Genomic DNA, 16921 nt, shown 5'->3' on the forward strand with positions numbered 1-16921 from the left:
AAAAATTAATAAATAAATAATAAAAAATAATTAATGAGATATGTCACATTAACAAAATGAAGGATAAAAATCGCATGACCATGTCAACAGATACAGAAAAAGCACTTGATAAAATTCAACATCCTTTCATGCAAAAAGCTCTCAACAAACTAGAAACAAAGGAAAATAACTTCAACATAATTAGGGCATATATGAAATTCCCATAGCTAAAATCATACCTGGTTGTGAAAAACAAAAAGTTTTTCCTCTAAGTTCAGAAATGAAGCAAGGATGCCCAATCTTGCCACTTCTATTCAACTTGGTATTGGAAGTCCTAGCCAGAGCAATTAGCAAGAAAAAGAACTAAAAGGCATCTACGTTGGAAATGAAGCAAAACCGTCCCTCTTTTAAGATGACAAGATCATACATATAGAAAATCCCAAAGAGTCCATCAAAAAACTGTTATAACTAATAAATAAATTCAGTAAAGTTGCAGGATACAAAACTGACACGCAAAAATAAGGTCATTTCCACATACTAACAATGAACTACAAAAAGGATATTAAGGAAACAAAGCTATATACAATAGTATTGAAAACAAACTATTTGTGAATAAGCTTAACATGTGAGGAAAAAGATTACACACTAAAAACTACAAAACATTGCTAAAAGAAATAAAAGATGATACAAATACTTGGAAAGACATCCTATGTTCATGGACTGGAAGAATTAAAATTGGTAAATTGTCCATATCACCCAAAGTGATATACAGATTCAATAAAATCTATTCCTCAGAAGAAATACAAGCAGCTGCCAAACACATGAAAAAATGCTCAACATCACTGAACATCAGAGAAACACATACTAAAACTACAATGAGATATCATCTTACAACAGTCAGAATGGCTATCATCAAAAAGTCAAAAAAAAAAAAAAGGCTGCTATTGGTGCAGATGCAGAAAAAAGGGAATGCTTATACACTGTTGCTGGGAATGTAAATCAGTTCAACCTCTATGGAAAACAGTATAAAGATTTTTCAAAGAACTAAAACTAAAACTACCATTTGACCCAGCAATTCCACTACTGGGTATCTACCCAAAGGAAAATAAATCATTATATAAAAAAGATATCTGCACTGATATGCTCACTGCAGCACTATTTACAATAGCAAAGTCATGAAACTAATGTAAGTGTCCATCAACAGTTGACTGGATGAGAAAAATCATATATATACACACACACACGCACGCACGCACACCATGGAACACTATGTAGCCAGAAAAAAAGGAATGAAATCATGTCCTTTGCAGCAACATGGATGGAGCTGGACGCCATTATCCGAAGTGAACTAACTCAGAAACACAAAATCAAACATTGCATATTCTCACTTGTAAGTGTGAGCTAAACAGTGGGTGCACATGGACATAAAGATGGAGGTGATAGACACTGGGAACTCCCAAAGGGGAAAGGGTGGGAGAAGGGTGAGGGCTGACAAATTATGTATAAGGTACAACGTTCACTGTTTGGGTAATGGGTATACCAGAAGCCCAATCCCCACCAGAATACAATACACCCATGTAACAAACATATATATGTACCCCCCTGAATCTAAAATAAAATAAAATTTAGACATACAGACCAATGGAACAGAATAAAGAATGCAGAAATAAAAACCAACACATATGAGATCACCCGATCTTCAACAAGGATGCCAAGAAAAAGAATGGTGAAAAAGTAGTCCCTTTCCCCCTGGAAAACTGGTATCAACATGCAAAAGGATGAAACTGGAACCTTATCTTATGCCATACACAAAAATTAACTTAAAATGGATTAAAGACTTAAACATAAGGCCTGAAACATTAAAACTCTTAGAAGAAAACAGAGGTAAAGCTTCATGACATTGGTCTTGGCAATGATTTCATGGATATGATGCCAAAATTAAAGGCAACAGAAGCCACAAATAGACAAGTGGGACTATATCAAACGAAAAACCTTCTACACAGCATAGAAAGCAATCCACAGAGTGAAAAGCCAAGTTATGGAATAGGGGGAAACATCTGCAAACCATATATGTGATAAGGCGTAAACTTTCAAAATATATAGGAAGTGCTATAGCTCAATAGCAAAAAATGAAAAACTAATAACCTGATTTAAAATGGGTTATAATTATCCTAACTGAAATAACTCAGAGGCAGAAAGTCAAATACTGCAGTTCTCACTTAATAAGTGGGAGCTAAGCAATCAGTATTCACGGACGTACAGAGTGGAATAACAGACACTGGAGACCCCAACAGGTGGGAGCATGGGAGGGATGTGAGGGCAGAAAAATTACCTATTGGGTACAATGTTCACTGTTTGAACAATGGGTACATGAAAAGCCCTCACTTCACCAATATGCAATATATACATGCAAGAAATCTGCATTTATATCTCTTAAATACATAAAAATGTTAAAAGAAACAAAAAAAATGAATTAAAATGGGCCTAAGACTTAACAGACATTTCTCCATGAAGACACACAAAGAGCCAACAGGTATATGAAAAGATGCTCAATGTCACTCATTGTTATGGAAATGCAAATCAAAACCACAATGAAATATCATTTCATACCTGTTAGTGTGGGGAAAAGAAAGAGAGATCAGACTGTTACTGTGTCTATATAGAAAGAAGTAGACATAAGAGACTCCATTTTGTTCTGTATTTGAGATGCTGTTAATCTGTGACCCTACCCTCAACCTTGTCCTTGACTCAAGGTTTAAGGGATTTTGGGCTGTACAGGATGTGCTTTGTTAAACTAGTGCCTGAAGGCAGCTTGCTGGTTAAAAGTCATCACCATTCTCTTAATCTCAAGTACCCAGGGATACGCACACTGCCAAAGGTCACAGGGACCTCGGCCTAGGAAAGCTAGGTATTGTCCAAGGTTTCTCCCCAAGTGATAGTCTGAAATATGTCCTCGTGGGAAGGGAAAGACCTGATCACCCCCTAGCCTGACACCCATGAAGGGTCTATGCTGTGGAGGACTAGTGCAAGAGGAAAGAAGGCCTCTTGACAGTTGTTGGCAGTTTGAGATAGAGAAAAGCATCTGTCTCCTGCCCGTCCCTGGGCAATGGAACTTCTTGGTGTAAAACTCGATTGTATGTTCTGTTTACTGAGAAAGGAGAAAACCGCCTTAGGACAAATGGTGGGACTTGCTAGCGCAATGTTGCTCTTTATGCACTAAAAAGGTTTATGAAGATGTTTGCATATGCATGTCAAGGCACAGCACTTTCCCTTAAACTTATTCAATAAATACTAAGGGAACTCAGAGACCAGTGCCGGCATAGGTCCTCTGTATGCTGAGCACCCGTCCCCTGGGCCCACTTTTTCTTTCTCTATACTTTGTCTCTGTGTCTCATTTCTTTTCTCAAGTCTCCCGTTCCACCTAATGAGAAACGCCCACAGGTGTGGAGGGGCAGGCCACCCCTTCATGTTAGGATTGCTATCACGGAAAAAAACAAAAGACAACAAGTGTCAGCAAGAATGTGGAGAAACTGGAACCCTTGTGCCCTGTTGGGAAGAATGCAAAATGGTGCAGGCACACAGAAAATAGTACAAAAGTTCTTTTAAAAATTAAAAATATAACTACCATGTGATCTAGCAATCCCACTTCTGGGTACTCATCTAAAATGAAATCAAGATCTTGAAGAGATATTAGCATTCCTATGTTCACTGCAGCATTATTCACAGTAGCCAAGATATAGAAACCACCTAAATGTCTGTCAACAATTGAATGGATAAAGAAAATGTGGTAAAGAAATGTACATATATACATACATATACACACATACAACAGAATAGTATTTCCCAAAAATGAAGGAAATCTTGTCATTGCAATAACACAGATGAAACTTGAGTCTACAATACCATGCTAAGTGAAATAAGGCAGCCACAAAGGATATAATACTATGTGATTTCACTTATATTAGTTATCTAAAATAGTCAAGTTCATAAAAGCACTGAACAGAATAGTGGTTGCCAGGGGCTTGTGGAACGGAAAATGGGGAGCTGCTGATCAACAGATATAAAGTTTCAGTTACACACAATGAAAAAGTTCTAGAGATGTGCTGTACAACATAATACCCAGACTTAACAATACTGTATTGGACATTTAAAAATCTCTTAGAAGGGTCAGTTTCATGCAAAGTATTCTTACCACATTAAAGTCAAAATAAATCCTAAAACAAGCCCAATATTTATAAATGTACCTACTGTATACTGTATATAAATGTATGCAATAGAGTCGAAAAAGAAATACATCAAACTTATTTAAAAAAAGGAAGTAAGAGATGTATGGGGGGAAATAAAGGTGTGTAAGGTTGCTTTTACTTACTACTTGAATTTTTTTTTTTTTTTTGAGACAGGGTCTCACTCTCTTGCCTAAACTGGAGTGTGGTGATCCAATCATAGCTCACTGTAACCTCAAATTACTAGGCTCAAGCAATCCTCCTGCCTCAGCCTCTGGATAGCTAAGACTATTTGGCTTTTTGGGGTTTTTTTGTTTGTTTGTTTGTTTTAAGAGACAGGGTCTTGCTATATTGCTCAGGCTAGTTTCAAACTCCTGGCCTCAAGCAATCCTCTCACCTCAGCCTCTCAAAGTGCTAGGATTATGGGTACATGCCACCACACCCAGCTCTGTTTGAAACTTTTATACCAAAAAACACCCTGTGATATTTCAGGCGGAGGAAGTATTTTTAAGAGTAATTTTGTAGTGAGAAAGCTCAAGAAGCAAATATAGATTATTATTTCAGTAAGTTTGTTTGTGAAGTTGGGAGAAAACACTAATAAAATATTTCAGGAAGAAGTTAAGAATGCCTAGAAAGAGAAAGGTCCTAGTCATCCTGATGGCATCTTAATTTAGAAATTAAACATAATCTGCTCAGGTCTCATTTTCCTCACCTGAAAATGGGACTATTAAAACTACCAATCTCTTGGGGTTATTATGAGGGTTATACTGTGTAAGATACTTACCAAAAGTCCCTGACATGCATCAATACTGCAACAAAAGCCCAACACAGCTCCATCATAAGACACATACTACATTTCTGGAAAGCAAAGTCACCTGGTAAAAGCCAGGCATGGTCAGGTAGGGAAGAAAAAGACGCACTTGTGGAGAAGATTGAGAATACAGTAGAACTTACACACAGTTGAACAAGTGTCTTTCAAACTTAAGGCAAGGCCTAGGAGGAAAGGGCTCAAGCAGGCCATGTTGAGAGGAACGTGGCTAAGTATGGTAAGGAATATGGCTACAGAACAATCCTAACAAAGATGGGCACAGGTTTAGAGCAATGAGTGTGCATAACAGGTCAAAAAGCCAGAGACCAGTACATACACTGAAGGTTAATAAAGGGAGAGTGCTACTTTGAGTAGCAAGAACTCTGAATACTGAAGGACTCTGGAAGATGGGCCAGCTCCAATTCATTTTTAAAATGAGTCCAGCTAAATAAATATTCCTGCAATGGCAGTGCCAGAATGGCGAAAGCTTACAAATAAAGAGCCAGGTGAAATTCATTCTTTAAACCAAATAAGCTAATAACCATAAATCAAAGAAGATAGCAAAAAAAAAAAAATAGAGAATAAACATGGCACATTCCCTGACTTCAAAACAGATGGCACCATTAGTCATACTCTGAGAAGAAGGAGATGACCAATCCCTGGAACACAGCCATACAAACAAAATAACAATCCTCATTGTGCCGCTAAATTTTACTTTAGCCCCTAGGTCAGAGTTGCCCAAAACAAGCAATTTTATTTCTTGCAAATATCATGGCAATTTTACAAAGCAAAAATCAAAAATTAAACTGACCTTTGGAGTACCACAGTCACACTCTTCCCCAGCGTCCACCAACTTATTACCACAGGAGGGAGCACTATAGGCTTCATCAGGCTTTGGAATATTAAGAAGGCAGTTTCCTCCTTTATTTAAAGTTAACTTCTCAAAGTCCTCTGCACTGCAACTGCTGAAGTTTCTGGAACCCCTATAATAAACATTAAGAAAAAGATCTTATGTCACAGTGATTATTCACTTTGAAAATGTTAAGTCATGTCTTTAACCCACAAAGTGCATATTTTAAATGACAGAAAAGAGGCTAATAATTATGTGCACAGAAATGAGAATGCATATCTGCTCGTGATAAATATTGAACATGACTTCAGCTACTATATAATAATTCACTATTTTCTTACAATATATTGTACTTCCAATATATCACTTACATTGAAATACAAAATAATTCTCAGCATCAGAAGAGACTTTAAAAATTATTTAGTCCTATGAAGAATAAAGTTTTATTTATCTAACACAGTAAAGGTTCTTCAAATATTGGAAGGTAGCTGTACGTTGTCTCCAATCTTTTTTCTGCTCTGAAGGATAACATTTTTCTGTTCACCCATGCCCATTACCACTTACTAGGAGCTCTGCAAAAATAATGCGAATGGGCAACTCCAGTTCAGATGCACACTAGCCATCAAGAGGCAGACTGCGCAGTATAGAATTTCAGCTACTCCTATATGACAAGTTTTCAGTTTGAGCTTTACATGTAATAACTTTTATGGTAATTCCTGGGAACCATGGTTAGTACTTTGAAGGTTAGTTGGCCTTTAAGAAATGTCCAACTTAAGCTATGTGAGATTTATACAAATGCAATTTTGATATGTCCTACCTGGGATTTTCTTTTTAGCTACTGTTTTACTCAATGACTATAAAATACTTTCAGATAGTCCCACTGGCTGCTTTTACCTTTGAAAACTAGTGGAAAATAGACCTATACACCACCTATATCTTTGAGGAATCCAGGTCACATTAAAATTCTATTTTATTTTTACTTTTGTAGCCTGAGTTTTTTGGTGTGATATCCAAAAAATCATTGTTAAGGCCAATGTCAAGGAGCTTTTCCTCAATGTTTTCTTCTCAGAAAGTTTTATGGTTTCAAGTCTTACATTTAGGTATTTTATCCATTTTGAGTTGATTTTTGTGTATGGTGTAAGAAAAGGGTCCAATTGCACTCTTTTGCATGTAGAAATCCAGTTACCCCAGAACCATTTATTGAAGGGACATATCTTTTCCCCATTGTATCCTCCTGGTGCCCTTGTCAAAAATTAATTGACTACACGTTTGGATTTGTTTCTGGGTTCTCTATTCTGTTCCATCGGTCTACATGTCTGTTTTTATACCACTACCATACCGTTTTGATTACTATAGCTATCAAACTGAAAAGCTCTGCACAGTAAAGATAACCAACGAAATGAAAAGTCTGCAGACTAGGAGAAAATATCTGCAAACCATGTTAAGGTGTATCTTATAACCATGTATCTCATATCCAAAATACATTTTTTAAAACTCACACAACTCCATAGTAGAAAAACAAATAACTCCATTTTTAAAATGAACAAAAGACTTAAATAGACATTTCTCCAAAGATGACATAAAAATGGCCAACAGGTGCATGAAAAGATGCTCAATATCATCAATCATCAAAGAAGTGCAAATCAAAACCACAATGAAATATCACCTCACCCTTATTAGGATGACTACCATCAAAAATGGCCAGGCATAGTGGCTCACCCCTATAATCCCAGCACTTTGGGAGCCCGAGGTGGGCAGATCACTTGAGGTCAGGAGTTTGAGACCAGCCTGGCCAATGTGGTGAAACCCTATCTCTACTAAAATACAAAAATTAGCCAGGTGTGGTGGTGCACACCTGTAATCTCAGCTACTTGGGAAGCTGAGGCAGGAGAACTGCTTGAACCTGGGAGGCAGAGGTTTTAGTGAGCCGAGATCACACCACTGCACTCCAGCTTGGGCAACAGAGAGACTCCATCTCAAATAAATAAATAAATAAATAAAAGAGGTGACAAGTGAAGAGTACAGAAAAAAGGGAATCCTTGAGCAGTGTTGGTGGGAATGTAGATTGGTGCAGCCACTGTGGAAAACAATAGGAGCTCCCTAAAGAAATTAAAAACAGAACTATCATATGACCCAGCAATCTCACTTTTGGGTACACACCCAAAGAAAATGAAAACACCACCTCATTCTCCCATTTTCAGTGCAGCATTAACCAAGATATGGAAACAAACAAAGTGTCTGTCCACAGTTGAATGGACAAACTGTGGCACATATAAGACTGATTATTATTCATCCTTATAAAAGGAGATCCTGACATTTACCACAACATGGAGGAACCTGGAGGATGTTATGCTATCTGAAGCAAGCCAGACACAAAAAGAAAAATGTTGCATGATCTCACTTATTTTGAAATCTAAAAAAAGAAGTCAAAACCCCAGAGACAGAAAATAAAACACTGATTATGGTGGAGGTGGAGGAAATGGGACATGTAAGTCTGATACAAACTAGCAGATATGTAGGACAAACAAGTCTAGAGATCTCAGGTACAGCATGAGGGCTACAGATAATAATATTGTATTACATTCAAGATTTTTGCTAAAAGAGGAGATTTTAGGTGCTTTTTGCCACACATAAAAAAAATGGGCAACAATGCAGAATGATGGACCTGTTAATCTGCTTGACTAACCATTTCACCACCCATATTTCTATCAACACGTGTTGTACACCTTAAATACAATAAAATTTATATCTTATATACATTTGTATTTTTTCAGGGGAATTTGGTACCCTGAATCTCTTTTTCATCAGTTTGAGCAATGGTACCAGAAGTAGCAGCAGGAGTGAAAGTTATGTTGCATTCTAGTTAATGAAGAAGCAGCTCTATCTATGGCTGGGTCTTTTGTACATCCAAGGAACTCTTAGAAACATATTTTTTGCCCTGAGCAGTCATGTTAAACTCTTCTTTGCTAACTGGTTTGCCGAAAAGTTGATAGTACTGACTCCTGCCTCTTGGATTGGAATGCAGTCTGCCTAAAACATTTTGGTACTGTTAACTGCTGTTTGACAAAAAAAAATAAAAATAAAAAAAAGTCTATAGATGTGCGATGTGGAAGGATTTTAAAAGACTGGCTGGCAGAGAAAGAAAAAAGAAAGAATATAAACTATCAATAGTTTGAGACAAAAGAATAGGCAAAGGCAAAATTCTGACTCATGGAAAGAAAAGATTTAGCACAAGGCTTTTAACAAGAACAGAAAGACTTGTCTTCCTTATTCTTTTTCTTGCCACTAAGAATATTGTAAGGAGGAGTCCTTTTATGCAATATCAATCAACCATTCATTCAACAAATATTTACTGAATATCTATTATGTACAAGGCATTCTTCTTGGTACAAGGGATGAAACTATGAAATAGCAGATAAAAATCCCTGCTGCTGTAAAGGTTATGATTATGATTCAGTGATTTACTTATATAATAAATGGCGGCCGGGCGTGGTGGCTCAAGCCTGTAATCCCAGCACTTTGGGAGGCCGAGACGGGTGGATCACGAGGTCAGGAGATCGAGACTATCCTGGCTAACACGGAGAAACCCCATCTCTACTAAAAAATACAAAAAACTAGCCGGGCGAGGTGGCGGGCGCCTGTAGTCCCAGCTACTCGGGAGGCTGAGGCAGGAGAATGGCATGAACCTGGGAGGCGGAGCTTGCAATGAGCTGAGATCCGGCCACTGCACTCCAGCCCGGGCAACAGGGCAAGACTCCGTCTCAAAAAAAATAAATAAATGAAATACATTAGGTAGCATATTATAAGGTAATAAGTGCTATGGGGAAAAAAGGTAAGGGGGTGTGGGTGTGATAGGCTCTGCAGAGGAAGGGATGCTTGTGATTTTAAAAGGGTAGTCAGGACAGGCATCTCAAACCCGTGAGAGTTCAATCAAAACTGTGTATTCGGGAAAAAAACATTATAGAGAGAAGGAATAGCAAATGCAAAAACTCTGAGATAGAAGCTTTCCTGGCAGACTGAGTCAGTGAGGAAATGAGTCATGAGAGATACAGTCAGCAAAGATGGGAATAGGCCATTGTAGGAATGTGGCTTTCTACTGTAAGTCGAATGGGGAAGTTAGAAGGGGAAGACCATGGAAAGCGTTGAGCAGGAGTAACATGATTTGACTAATGTTTTAATAGGATCACCATACCTGTTCTATTAAGGAGGAAGACTACAAAGAAGGCCCGTAGAGAAATCTACTAAACAGATGATGATGGACCAAAATGATAACAGTGGGAGCTGTAAGAAGTGGCTGAATTGTTTTTGTTTTAAAGGAACAGCCATTAAGATGAAGAGTGAGAAAAAAGAGAAATCAAGAATGACTCCCAGGCTGTTGTCCTGGGATACTAGAAGGAAGGAGTTACCATTAATTCACATGGGGAAGACTACAGGTAGATCAGATTTTAGGAGGACTTTAGGAGGGACCACAGGAGTTTGAGTTTATTACACATCAAGTAAAAATGTCAAAGCAGTATATAGTAATTATTTGATAAACAAAGGAGACTGTAGTTTAAACAGAGGCTTGTAACAGTTTTTTATTTTGTACTGTTAATCTTTATGTGGTAAGTACAGTGCCTGCTACATGGTATACATGGTAGACATGCAATAATGTTTTCTGTAGGAATATATTTAATAATGTAATCCCAACACTTTGGGAAGCTAAGGCAAGAGGATCACTTGAGCCCAGGAGTTTGAGGCCACCTGGGCAACACAGTGAGACCCTGTCTCTACAAAAAATAAACTGGGCATGGTGGTGCACACCTGCAGTCCCAGCTACTCAGGAGGCTGAGGTGGGAGGAGTTTAAGGCTGCAGTGAGCTATGATCATGCCACTGCTCTGCAGCCTGGGCAACAGGGCGAGACCCTGTCTCCAAAAAAAACAAAAAGCAAAAAAAACCACACATACACACACTTAAATATATATTTAAATATATATACTACATAAATATATATTTCTAAATTATATATATTTAATTAGACAATGGCCATAGAACTTGCACAGGCATATGTATAGTCCTATATTTTCGTCCCTAATTTTAACCTATATAAAGTCGATCACCTCTAAACAAGTTGTTTTTTAAATATGCTCATTATTTGGTAGTTGAAAGATATTTTCTCATAAGCAGTGTTTCAAATGCTTGATTCTTCAGCAATCTACCCCCAAAAAAAAAAGTTTCACCCACAATGAATTGACTATAGAACTAAAAAGCATAACAAAATCATAGACACTTCTGGTGCTTTTTAACAGATGGAGATAGTAACAACATCCCCCTGTGTTGGCCTTCGGTGAGACCTTAAAATGCTTTGGAGGCCACAGTGAAGATGCCCTTTCACTAGCCATCCCTGCCTGGCACCTACAGCAACAAAAAGAGTGATCTTTCACCTGATACTGTGGCTTGAAGAGCAACTCAAGTATTTCTACTCTCTATCACCTCTAGACTCCACAATATTAATGATTTATAGCCTCTCCTCCTCTCTTTTCTCACATCTAGGTGATTTTCCCAAAATGGCTTCAAAAGGAGATTGACAATAATGAAAATGTTTTACCTGGAAATGACAAAGAAAAAATTTCAACTATCATTTAAAACATTATTTCTTTGAGTACTCTGAAAATTCCCAGAACACATTTCCACCATTACTATGCTGATTCCCACAGCCTATGATTAGGAAGTCTGAAGAGAAGATTCTAAGTGCTGGTACTGAATTAGATTAAGAAAAAAAACACCTGATTATGGAAACTTGCTGACGGAGGTGACATTGAGGGGCAGAGTCAAGAAAGTCAATTCTCTAGAAAGGCACCTTCCAGGAAGAGCAACTCACACTTTCCGGAATCTAAGAGCAACACATGAGAATACCACTGTCCCCAAAACATCATAAATAATAACAAAAAATCTTATTACAAGGGTAGATTATGCATTTTATTAAATAGAACTGGAACCCAAAGACTGAGTTATCTGAGGGGAAAAAAATGAAACATCTACAACATCACTGGCATCTAAAAAAAGAAAAAGCCAAACAAAATGATAGAAAATTAATAGTTATTAAACAGCCTGCGAAGTAGAGGGTAGGAAATCTGCCCTCAAAAAAAGAAAGTTTAATATCACCTTGGTAGTAAAAAGGAATCTAAGGAAAAATAAAAATTACCTAGCATAACCTCATCCTAGTTCAAAAAAAATTTTTTTTTTTTTTTTGGAGACGGAGTCTTGCTGTGTCGCCCAGGCTGGAATGCAGTGGCACGATCTCAGCTCACTCCAAGTTCCACCTCCCGGGTTCACACCATTCTCGTGCCTCAGCCTCCTGAGTAGCTGGGACTACAGGAGCCCGCCACCAAGCCCGGCTAATTTTTTTTGTATTTTTAGTAGAGATGGGGTTTCACGTGTTACCCAGGATGGGCTCGATCTCCTGACCTCGTTATCTGCCTGCCTCAGCCTCCCAAAGTGCTGGGATTACAGGCATGAGCCATCACGCACAGCCTAGAAATTATTCTTTAAAAAAATTTTAAATATACTGGCTACACAGTATAAAGTACCACATGAAGCCACAATACACTACAAGAAAGAAAAAACCGAGCAGATGAAGTCCAATAAAGACTCCTAATTCTAGTTCTAGGATTATCAAATGATAGCCATAAAACATTTATGCTTACTATGATCAGGGACAAAAGTGACAAGCATGAAAATTTGGGCGGGAAACTAAAATTTACAAAACTAATATCAGATTTGAAAAAGAACCTGACAGAAATTTGACAAATGAAATAAGCAAAATTAATAACTCAATGGATAAGTTTAACAACAGACAAAATACATATGAAGGCAGAAATCAGTGAGCTGAAAGGTATCAGAAGAAATTACCCAGAAGAAAAAAAAAAAACACAAAAAGATAGGAAACATATATTTAAAGAAATAAGAGACAAAGGAGACATAGTGAGGTCTAACACACAGTTCACTAGAATCACAGAGGCATAAGAGACACAGCAAATGTGCAGACACACTGTGTACACAGGCAATATGTAAAGAAGCAATATGTAAAGACATGACTGAGAATTTTCTGACTGATGAAAAATATCAAGCCACAAACTTTAAAACACTAAAAACTTTCTAAGCAGGATATGAAGACATACATATGTAAATGTGTTAGATATACATTACATATGTATGTATGCAAGTTTTTTTTTTTCTTTCTACAACAGGAACATGATAATGAAATTTCAAAAAAAAGTTTAAAGACAAACTTGTGAAAACAGCCATAGGTAAATAGACAGACTCACTTCAATGGAATAATGGTCTGACATCTGACATCTCAACAACATGGAAGGCAAAAGACAAAGGAAAAATCCCAATATGATGAAAAGTAACTGATGACGATTCTATATTCAACAAAAATATCCTCAAAAAAGAGAGAGAAATAAAGACACCCTGAGGAGAAAAACAAAAACTAAGAGATATACTACTACTAAACACACACTAAAGGAAAGTCAAAACTGGTTCTTTGATCAGACCTAAAAATGGACACCAAATGGAAGGTCAGAGATGCAAGAGGACCAAACAGCAAGGGCAGTGGTCAAAATCTAAATGAATAACAATAAACAATTTTCATTCAACAATCACTACTATCTTCCTGGCACACAGCTACATGAGTCAAGAAAGTGATGAATGGAGTTAAAGCACTATATAGTCTTTGAACTGTGTGGGGAAGGATAAGATTTAATGGTAGACATGATAAATCAAGAACATATGTAACAATTTCTAGGGTAACTTTAAAAAAAATTAAAAGACTGTATAATTTCCATTCTAGAAATATATCTAGAAGGAAAATAGTATATGCTAAAACCACTATCTGGCAGTGCACAGTGGCTCATGCCTGTAATCCCAGCACATGAGGAGGTTAAGGTAGGAGGACTGCTTAGGCCTAGGAGTTCAAAACCAGCCTGGGCAACATAACAAGACCCCATTTCTACAAAGTGAAAATAAAAGTAAAAACACTCTATCAACCCAAAAGAAACAACACAGAAGATTTTGTTGCTGCTGTTGTTGTTGTTGTCGTCCCGTTTTTAACTGATACACAGTAGATGTATATATTCTCAGGATACATGTAATCACTTGATCCATTCATACAATGTGTAAAGACCAAATCAGGGCAATTGGAACATCCATCAGCTTAAATATTTAAGACCGAAGACATTTAATAAAACCATAAAAGAAGTAAGACAAATAAAGGAAAGACATAAGATGGTAGATTTAAACCCAAATGCCATATTTAATTGATTCTAAAACATTCTTTTCATATTTAAATAACTTTGAGACTGAGATTCATTTCAGATTACAATTGAAGTATTAATTTCATTGACATTGTATTTCATTCTCAGTGGTATGTAAAAAGTGCTGTATCTTATAATCAACGGCATTTAGATTTGATTAAATGTATCAGTAATTACAGTAAATATAAATAATATATTAAGTGATATAATTATAAAATATATTTTCAATTTGGATTAAAAATAAAATTTAAATATATGTTTTAGAAGCATAACTATTAAAAATAAAAATAAATACACTGTCAACACTAAAAAAAAAAATGTGAGGAAGGTAAAGCAGAATCAGATTATTGGTAGTCCTAGCTACTGCAGTGAGAAAAGAAAAGGAAGTAAAAGGTATACTGACTGGAAAGAAAGAAAAACTGTCTTTGTACAGAGATAATATGATCATCTATGTATAAAATCAAAAAGAATTGAAAAAGACTCCTGGAACTAAAAAGCAATTACAGAAAGGTTATAGGATACAAAAGTCAATTGCTTTCGTATATGCCAGCAATGAACAAGTAGAATTTGAAATTAAAAACATAATATCAGGTACATTAGGACCTCCAAAAATGAGAGTTAGGTATAAATCTAACAAAACATGTATAAGATCTCTATGGGGAAACTACAACACTATCTGATGAAAGAATCAAAGAACTAAATAAACAGAGAGATATTTCATGCTCACATACAGGCAGACTCAATATTGTCAAGATGTCGGTTCCCCAACTTCATCTATACATTCAATGCAATCCTAATCAAAATCCCAGCAAATTAGTTTGTGAATATAGATAAAACTGACTTTAAAGTTTACATGGGGTGGCAAAAGACCCAGAATAGCCAATATAATCGTAAAGAAGAAGAACAAAGTTGGAGGACTGGTGGTACCTGACTTCAAGACTTACTCTAAAGCTACAGTAATCAAGACTGTGTTGCCATTCCAAGACGGCCAAATAGGAACCGCTCCCGTCTGCAGCTCCCAGTGTGACAGACGCAGAAGATGGTGATTTCTGCATTTCCAACTGAGGTACCTGGTTCATCTCACTGGAACTGGTTGGACAGTGGGTGCAGCCCACAGAGGGCGAGCTGAAGCAGGGCAGGGCATCGCCTCACCTAGGAAGCGCAAGAGGTCGAGGGATTTCCCTTTCCTAGCCAAGGGAAGCCGTGACAGACTGTACCTGGAAAATCGGGACAATTCCACCCAAACACTGTGCTTTTCCAACGGTCTTAGCAAGTGGCACACCATGAGATTATATCCCGCGCCTAGCTCAGGGGGTCCTACGCCCACAGAGCTTTGCTCACTGCTAGTGCAGCAGTCTGAGATCGACCTGCGAGGCAGCAGCCTGGCAGGGGGAGGGGCATCTGCCATTGCTGAGGCTTGAGTAGGTAAACAAAGCAGCCAAGGAAGCTCGAACTGGGCGGAGCCCACTACAGCTCTGCAAGGCCTGCTGCCTCTGTAGACCCCATCTCTGGGGACAGGGCCTAGGCGAACAAAAGGCAACAGAATCTTCTGCAGACTTAAATGTCCCTGTCTGACAGCTCTGAAGAGAGCAGTGGTTCTCCCAGCACAGTGTCTGAGCTCTGAGAACAGACAGACTGCCCCCTCAAGTGGGTCCCTGACCCCCATGTAGCCTAACTGGGAGACACCTCCCAGTAGGGGCCGACTGACACTTCATACAGGCGGGTGCCCCTGTGGGATGAGGCTTCCAGAGGAAGGATCAGGCAGCAATATTTTCTCTTCTGCAATATTTGCTGTTCTGCAGCCTCCACTGGCGATACCCAGGCAAACAGAGTCTGGAGTGGACCTCCAGCAAACTCCAACAGACCTGCAGCTGAGGGACCTGACTCTCAGAACGAAAACTAACAAACAGAAAGGAATAGCATCAACATCAACAAAAAGGACATCCACACCAAAACCCCATCTGTAGGTCACCAGCATCAAAGACCAAAGGTAGATAAAACCACAAAGATGGGGAGAAACCAGAGCAGAAAAGCTGAAAATTCTAAAAATCAGAGTGCTTCTTCTCCAAAGGATTGTAGCTCCTCACAGCAACAGAACAAAGCTGGACAGAGAATGACTTTGACGAGCTGACGGAAAATAGGCTTCAGAAGGTCGGTAATAACAAACTTCTCAGAGCTAAAGGAGGATGTTCAAACCCACTGCAAGGAAGCTAAAAACTTTGAAAAAAGATTAGACAAATGGCTAACTAGAATAAACAGTGTAGAGAGGACCTTAAATGGCCAGATAGAACTGAAAACCATGGCACGAGAACTACGTGATGCATGCACAAGCTTCAAGACTGTGTTACTGGCAAAACAAAAGACAAATAGAACAAGACAGAGAGCCCAGAAAGAGTCCCACACAAATATAGCTAACGGATCTCTGACAAAAGACCAAAGGCAATACATAAAAGATAGTTTTTTCAACAAATGGTGCTGGTACAACTAGATATTCATATGCAAAAAATAAATAAATAAATCTAGACACAGATCTTACATCCATCCTCCACAATTAACTCCAAGTGGATCAAAGATCTAAGTGTAAAATTCAAAACTCTAAAATTCCTGGGAAATAACATAGGAGAAAAACTAGATCATCTTGGATATGGTAATTACTTTTTAGATACAACACAAAAGGCATCGTCCATGAAAGGATTAAAATATTAAATGGGCAGGGCGCAGTGGCTCAAGCCTGTAATCCCAGCACTTTGGGAGGCCAAGGTG

The 16921-nt window shown here is 37.9% G+C and overlaps 1 protein-coding gene across 2 annotated transcripts in view; it reads right to left on the minus strand.

Annotated features, from left to right (window-relative positions):
• ADAM9 (ADAM metallopeptidase domain 9) overlaps positions 1-16921 on the minus strand; it is a 116965-nt gene that overhangs the window by 63491 nt on the left and 36553 nt on the right. For both annotated transcript variants that reach the window (XR_001003861.1, XM_011960675.1), the window contains exon 12: positions 5822-5993. Coding sequence is in view for 1 of the 2 variants with exons in the window: in XM_011960675.1 (XP_011816065.1) it covers positions 5822-5993 (172 nt within the window). In the remaining variant the exon portion in view is untranslated. The remainder of the gene's footprint in view (positions 1-5821; positions 5994-16921) is intronic.

This window comes from Colobus angolensis, unplaced genomic scaffold (assembly GCF_000951035.1).
Source record: "Colobus angolensis palliatus isolate OR3802 unplaced genomic scaffold, Cang.pa_1.0 Scaffold52, whole genome shotgun sequence".
Classification (NCBI taxonomy): domain Eukaryota; kingdom Metazoa; phylum Chordata; class Mammalia; order Primates; family Cercopithecidae; genus Colobus; species Colobus angolensis.